This window comes from Lipotes vexillifer, unplaced genomic scaffold (assembly GCF_000442215.2).
Source record: "Lipotes vexillifer unplaced genomic scaffold, Lipotes_vexillifer_v1.1 scaffold90, whole genome shotgun sequence".
Taxonomy (NCBI): Eukaryota; Metazoa; Chordata; class Mammalia; order Artiodactyla; family Lipotidae; genus Lipotes; species Lipotes vexillifer.
Window position 1 is genome coordinate 4,118,930 of NW_006782310.1, and position 6,895 is coordinate 4,125,824.

Below are 6,895 nucleotides of genomic sequence, written 5' to 3' on the forward strand. Positions count from 1 at the left end.
TAGTTGCACTAGAAAAAAAAATTAATTTAAAAACCATTTTTATTTAGCTTCAGAAAACTCATGTTTTTCTATGAAAACAAATACTTCTTTTTGATATTCTTGGAGTTCATCACACTTCAAACACAACAATAAAGGCTCACAATGATTACCTGACCAAAGCAGAGGGCTATCCAGCTTCCCTTTTCCTCACTCCTTACCAGAAATCACAGATGGACAACATTGCCTCTTAGATCAGGACAGAACACTAAAATTCACACTGTTCTTGGATCTTAAATAGAAATTTAAATTACTCAAAGCTATGCTCATTCAAAAAGGGAAAATTTATGAATAAAAGCATAATATATAAAAAAGGCAGAAGAATAATAAGCACCAACTTGGTTAAAGTCAGAAACCTGACAACCTAATGAGAAATCTTGTGAAAGTAGTAAATAGGTCAAATTATAAAGAGTATAAATTATAAAGGGTATAAAGTGGCAAAAAAATTGTGTAGGGACAAATTTAGGCCTGTGAAAATTAGAAAAGCAATGTAATTGATAGGATTTAAAATACTTCTTCAAATTCTATAATCACATGAAGACAAATTATGAGACCAGAGAAAAATCTTGACCTTAGATGTATTGATCAGGAAAATATCAAGACTCTTATTCTTTCAACTATATGTGTATATTACATTTAAAAAAATTAGGATAAAGAGTTAACTAGAGTAATTCCTGGAAATGACAGAGATTAAAAGTAGAATATGAGATGATTACTTGAATATTTAGAAATATTGGTACAAAATTAATCCAAATAATCTAATTGATATCTTCCAAGAATGAATGATAATTTACAATCGAGCCCAAAGTCCAGATGCTGGAGGGTGGAGTACAGATTACAGGAGGCTCTTTGGAAGAGAAATAAGCCACAGGTTCCTCTGTTAGAAGAGCTCTTCTATATGACATCCCCTCACCCCATCCCACTACTTCCCTACCTTTTCAGTGACCTGTATGGTCTAAAAGCATCTTAACTCAGGACTTGGCCTTTAATTGCACATGGACAAATATGATTCAGCCTTAATACTATATAGATGACGCTACACTACCCACTCAGATCCCCTTCACCAACACAGCGCCTCCTTCCCCCCGGCTGCGGTGAGTGTTGGCTCCTAACGACCCACAGCTGCCCTCTTCTCTGGAGCGTTGCCCTGGCTGATGAAAGCCACCTGGCCTAGGAAATTACTTCCACCCTCACTGCCCCCTAACCCCGCCTCAAGAAGGAACAACTCAGCAGTACAATTATGCTCCAGGGGTTCCTCCCAAAGCCCCACCTCATGGATTAAGCCAAGGCTAGGTTTTAGCCAAGACCATATCACTGCTTGATCTTTTCCCTTCCTAACCCTACCTCTCTCACTCCATCACAGAGTTCTCCTGAGGAGCACGCCCTCAGTAAACCACCTGCACTCAAATCTCCATCTCAGGCTCTTCTTCTAGCAAAACATACTGCTAGACTACTGAAGAAGCTAAGGAAAATTATATATTATATTATATATTATATAACCCAGAGTGTAAGGTTGTAAAAGTGACACGGCAACTCTTACAATCCTATCAAGGTGGATTCCTCCAATGATTTAATCCTTATTGACCGAGGTAAAAGATGTGAAATGATCCACATTAATTCTTCAGAGGTGGAGCTAAGACCCTCAAGACTAAAAAAAGATCAGCATAATGAGATTTATCAGAAACCCAGTCAAGGCCATTCAAGACCATATACTTAGGAATCAGGCATAAGCGGAGGATGAGGACATTTTGCTAAGGCCAAGGAAGGCTGGAAGATGGAATCACTGTGGCCATAAGCTGATTGAGTCAACAACATAATACCACTGTGAAGGGGCAAACAAATAAAAATATATAGAGCGCAACAAATAAGAGTTGGGGCTGTGTGTGAATCTACCTTGTAAATTGACCAGATCTTCATTAGAGGACTTTATTTTTGTATCCCTGTATGTCAAATGAATGTGGAGAAACTGAAGCACGTCCAGAGGAATGAGCTGTGATGACCGGAGAGATGGAACACAGATGGAATCAGAGGCAGTGAGATGCTTAGTTAGAACAAAGTCAAAGGGCAGGGTACTCATTACCTTCAAGAACAGGTCTGTTTTATGAGGATTCTGCTAAACAAATAAAATAAAATGGAATTAAATTAAAGCTGGAAGTAGTTCATATGGACACAGAGAAGGAGTTTAATACCGTTTTAGTTTGCCGGTCTGCCTGCCATAACAAAATACCATACACTGGATGGCTTAAACAACAGAAATGTATTTTCTCACAATTCTGGAGGCTGGAAGTCCAAGATCAAGGTGTTGGCAGGTTTGGTATCATTTGAGGTCTATCTCTCCTTGGCTTGCAGTGGCTCCTTCCCACTGTGTCTTTATACGGTTGTCCCTCGATTTGTGTTATGTCCCAATCTCCGCTTCTTACAAGGACACCGTCATATTGGATTAGGGCTCACCCTAACGATCGCATGTTAACTTATTTACTTCTTTAAAGGCCCTATCTCAAATACAGTCACATTCTGGGGTACTGGGTGGGGGTAGGGCTTCAACATAGAAATTGGGGGGACATAATTCAGGCCACAACAAATGTCAGTATGAAAAGCCCAAGAACGACTTAAAAAATTACAGCCCAGTCTCTGTTCCTCAAGACCTTAAGAGAAGGAAATAGAAGTAATCTACCCTAACTGATTTAGATATTTACCTACTTTAAGGCAGGGGACTTGAGGAGATGATTTTTTTAAATCCACTTGAATGTAGTTTTTGCTTGATGCGGAAAATATTTAAGTGGGCTTACTTGGCTAATGATGTGGGGGGGGGGCTGGGAGGGAGTTTCCTAGGAGGTCTCAGTGTACAGATGCATGGATACCTTTGGTGAATGCCAAAGTCCAAGATCTAGCCCTTGACCTTGTGGCCTCATAAACCTAACTTTATCATCATACAATGAATAGATTTACCTCTTGGGGTTAACTCTCATTAGGCAAGCTCATGAAACTGAGCAATAAAACCATAACAAAAATTAATGAGTAATTTAACTGTCACACAGACCAGACTAGACTAATGTACGTTTTTATTATAGCTAAGCTTCATAGGAATTTAATAAGATTGCTTGGTAAAGATGAAATCAGAAGGGTAGTTGGGTGTAACAAACTTGTTAATGTGTTCTCATTAATAAGTTATAAGCCTGATTACATGCTGCCCATAGGGATGATTTTGCCAATAACATAATCAAAGCCCTTTTGGTCAGCTTCAAATCCACCCTTCAGTGCCCTGCCTGTGCTACACTTCTCCCTGGCCAGCTGACAACGATGTGAGCTTTAACAGTAGGGGCTGAACAGACCCTGGAGGAGGAAGGGGCTTTTCTTCCTGGTGCTGGTGTGCTCTCTTTTTCCCTGCAACGTGTGGGGCACCCAGCAGTGCCAATTAGTTTCAGGGGCACCATCCCTGAGGGTGGCTTTGCAGCAAGTTCTGTGTCATGGCACCTCCCCATGGTGTTGGGGGGGCTCCTGGCACCCCAGAGGGTAGCTTCTCAGTGAGTTCTACCCCCTAGAACACACACTTTCCCCCCACCCATGAATGGCTTTCCTTCGGACCCCAAAGAGCAGTTTCCCAGCAAATCTGCCAGCAAGCACTCAGGGAACATCTCCATCCAGTGGGCCATAGCTGTGGACTCTCCAAGATCTGGATCTCAGTTCTGCCAAGGGAGGGGGAAGATGCAGCACCCTCTTGCAGATTTGTTCCTTTCTTGGGGGCTCTGCCTCAACGCTAGAGACTCCCTGTATGTGTTATTTCTATATACTTTATGGGGTTTTTAAAAACTAATTAGTAAGTAATCCTCTGTCAAATTAATAACTCTTAACATTAAATTTTCTCTTTTCAAGTTACTATGTGGTTTCTCTTATTGATACATTATGCATCTCCATCTTAAGGACTGCCTTGCCAGTAGGACCATAATATTAAAAAACCAGAATACTGCTCTTTGAATATTATGGATATTATTAGAGAATTTTATTAGAGACCTTAATTCCTAACCCCAAATTAGAAATTATATTGGAATTTCAGATTCTAGGCAGGGCCAATGGAAGAATATTTCTAGGCAAGGGGGCTTTTTCACAGCACTTAATGACAGTCATAAGAAGCAGTTATTAAAAAAATGATGCATGCCACGGATTTAAGCCCTCACCTCCACCCTCAATCCCCAATGGACTGTGGCTCCTCACCTCTCTCACAGAAACCCTGGGGCTCCTGAATCTCATTCTTGCCCTGATTCTCCAAGGGCTCGAGCTGGATACTCAGCGACTTCAGTGCTCCCACAGATGTCATTTCCTTCCACATCATTCCTTGGCCATGAGCTGTGTCCTAGGAGTAATCAAGTACCAACACTATGATTCTGAGGACATACAAGAGGAAAACCCCTAGATTAACAGGGCAGGGCAGCCAGAATCAGAAACTCATTCAGATGATTAGACAGAAAACAACAAGACTAAAAGCTCTAGTGACTTGATCCCAGTGCACAAATAATAACCCAAAGGACAACAATTTTATAATTCTCGGGGAGTCCAGTCAAGGCCACTCAGAATGGCTTCCTCATTAACTTACAGTCAGTAAAACAAGCAAACAAAACACCTACTTACCTGTTGCCTTGGCTCGTCAAGCTCTTTCTCCAGCTCCTCCAGCAACACCACGGCTTCCTCTCCACTCCCTGGTTGGTTCTCTCGAAGCCAGGTTTGCAGCTCCTCTGGCAGGATGCTCAGGAACTGTTCCAGCACCAGCAGCTCCAGGATCTGCTCCTTGCTGTGCACCTCTGGCCTCAGCCACTGACAGCACAGCTCACGGAGCCGGCTCAGAGCCTCCCGGGGCCCCGCGGAGTCAGAGTAACCGAACTGCCTGAAACGCTGGCGGAAGGCCTCCTGACTATAGCCATTGCCCTGAAGGCCAAAGTCCTGCCCCCAAACATAATTTTCTTCTTCGACCTTCACAATTATGAGTCCTTCCTGCTCTTTTGGAGCATGGTAGACCAAGGCTGCAGACTTTCCTGCCATTCTGGGCAGAGATAGTCTGAAGAGGCTGCCTAGTTGAAGCGGGGAGGGGATGGACGTCTAGTGTCTGAGAGATTCTTTCTGAATTCCAGTTCTCCAAAGAGCTCCTGAAGTGGACAATGCTAATATCACACAGGGAAAAAAATGTGTTTAGAATATAAATTAAGGTGTTTGAAAACCAGTTGCCACTAAGTGTAGCACTGTAAAGAAAACTGACTAAAAGGGAGCTTCCATGAAAATAATACATTTATAGATGATTCCGGATTTTTCTCAGGATGTAAAACAGAAAAGTTAAAGTACCACTGAAATAAATTCAACTTTTGGTAACAATGTTAGAGACAACATTAGGGATAATAACTAATGCTTATACATCACGGAAATCAGGAAAAATACTATAGTATTTTATCAGCTCTCAGAATAATAACCACCACTTTACTGAGCACCTACTAGATGCCAAGCACTAGCTAGATACTTGACATAAATTTAATATAATTTCCCTAATAATTCTATAAGGATAATCATAGTTATGCCCATTTTCCAAATGAGTCTACTGAGAATCACAAGGGGACCAAAGACACACAGCCAGTAAGCAGCAGAATGGCTCTCTGCAACCAGAGGGTTTATTAGCTCTTTCTATTAAGCCGTAGGGTCTCCCCAAAGAAGGGAAATTGCACTTAATAAACCTACTATGAGCCACGCACTTTACAAATACAATTTTTTGAGGCTTGTAAATAACACTAATAGGTATGTATTATCAGCCTTACTTTACAGACGAGGAAACTGAGGTTTTTGAAAGTTAAGTAATTTGCCCAAGGCCCCAAACTGGTATACGGCAAAGTCAAGACATGAACCTAGAGTAGCCCAACTCTAAAGCACTTGGTTTTTAGAATTACAGAACAGGTTAATGCCCAGGACAATCTTGGTTGCTACTATAAATTAAGAATGAGGGTAAAGGACTTCCCTGGTGGCACAGTGGTTAAGAATCCACCTGCCAATGCAGGAGACAGGTTCAAGCCCTGGTCCAGGAAGATCCCACATGCCGCGGAGCAACTAAGCCCGTGTGCTACAACTACTGAGCCTGCACCCTAGAGCCCATGTGCCACAACTACTGAAGCCTGTGCGCCTAGACCCCGTGCTCTGCAACAAGAGAAGCCACTGCAATGAGAAGCCCACGCACTGTAACGAAGAGTAGCCCCCGCTCGCCACAACTAGAAAAAGCCCACGTACAACAATGAAGACCCAACGCAGCCAAAAATAAATAAATAAATATATAATTTTTTTAAAAATCTGCTTTCTAGGGCTTCCCTGGTGGCGCAGTGGTTGAGAGGCCGCCTGCCGATGCAGGGGACACGGGTTCATGCCCTGGTCCGGGAAGATCCCACATGCCGCGGAGTGGCTGCACCCTTGAGCCATGGCCACTGAGCCTGCGCATCCGGAGCCTGTGCTCCGCAACGGGAGAGGCCACAACAGTGAGAGGCCCGCGTACCGCAAAAAAAACAAAAGAGATGCATGCTTGACAGGCATTAAGTAAAAACCAGAGCTATAGACACAGAAGGACCTAGAGATGATCATACTAAGTGAGGTGAGCCAGACAGAGACAGACAAATACCATATGATATCGCTTATATGTGGAATCTAAAAAAAAAAAAAAAAGATACAAATGAACTTATTTACAAAACAGAAATAGACCCAAAGACTTATGGTTACCAAAGGGCAAAGGACGGCAGCGGGGGGCGGGGCATAAATGAGGAGTTTGGGGTTAATGTCGTCGTCAAAAAATACCTAGAAACAAATGACAATGAAAACACGATGATCCAAAACCTATGGC

The 6,895-nt window shown here is 42.5% G+C and overlaps 1 protein-coding gene across 1 annotated transcript in view; it reads right to left on the bottom strand.

Annotated features, from left to right (window-relative positions):
* The window catches only part of ZSCAN30 (zinc finger and SCAN domain containing 30), a 7,164-nt gene extending 2,094 nt beyond the window's left edge, over positions 1–5,070 (bottom strand). The window contains exons 1-2 of the mRNA XM_007455200.1: positions 4,663–5,070; positions 4,249–4,387 (exon numbers count right to left, since the gene is read on the bottom strand). Of these exons, the coding sequence (XP_007455262.1) occupies positions 4,249–4,387; positions 4,663–5,070 (547 nt within the window). The remainder of the gene's footprint in view (positions 1–4,248; positions 4,388–4,662) is intronic.
* Positions 5,071–6,895: the final 1,825 nt, after the last annotated feature.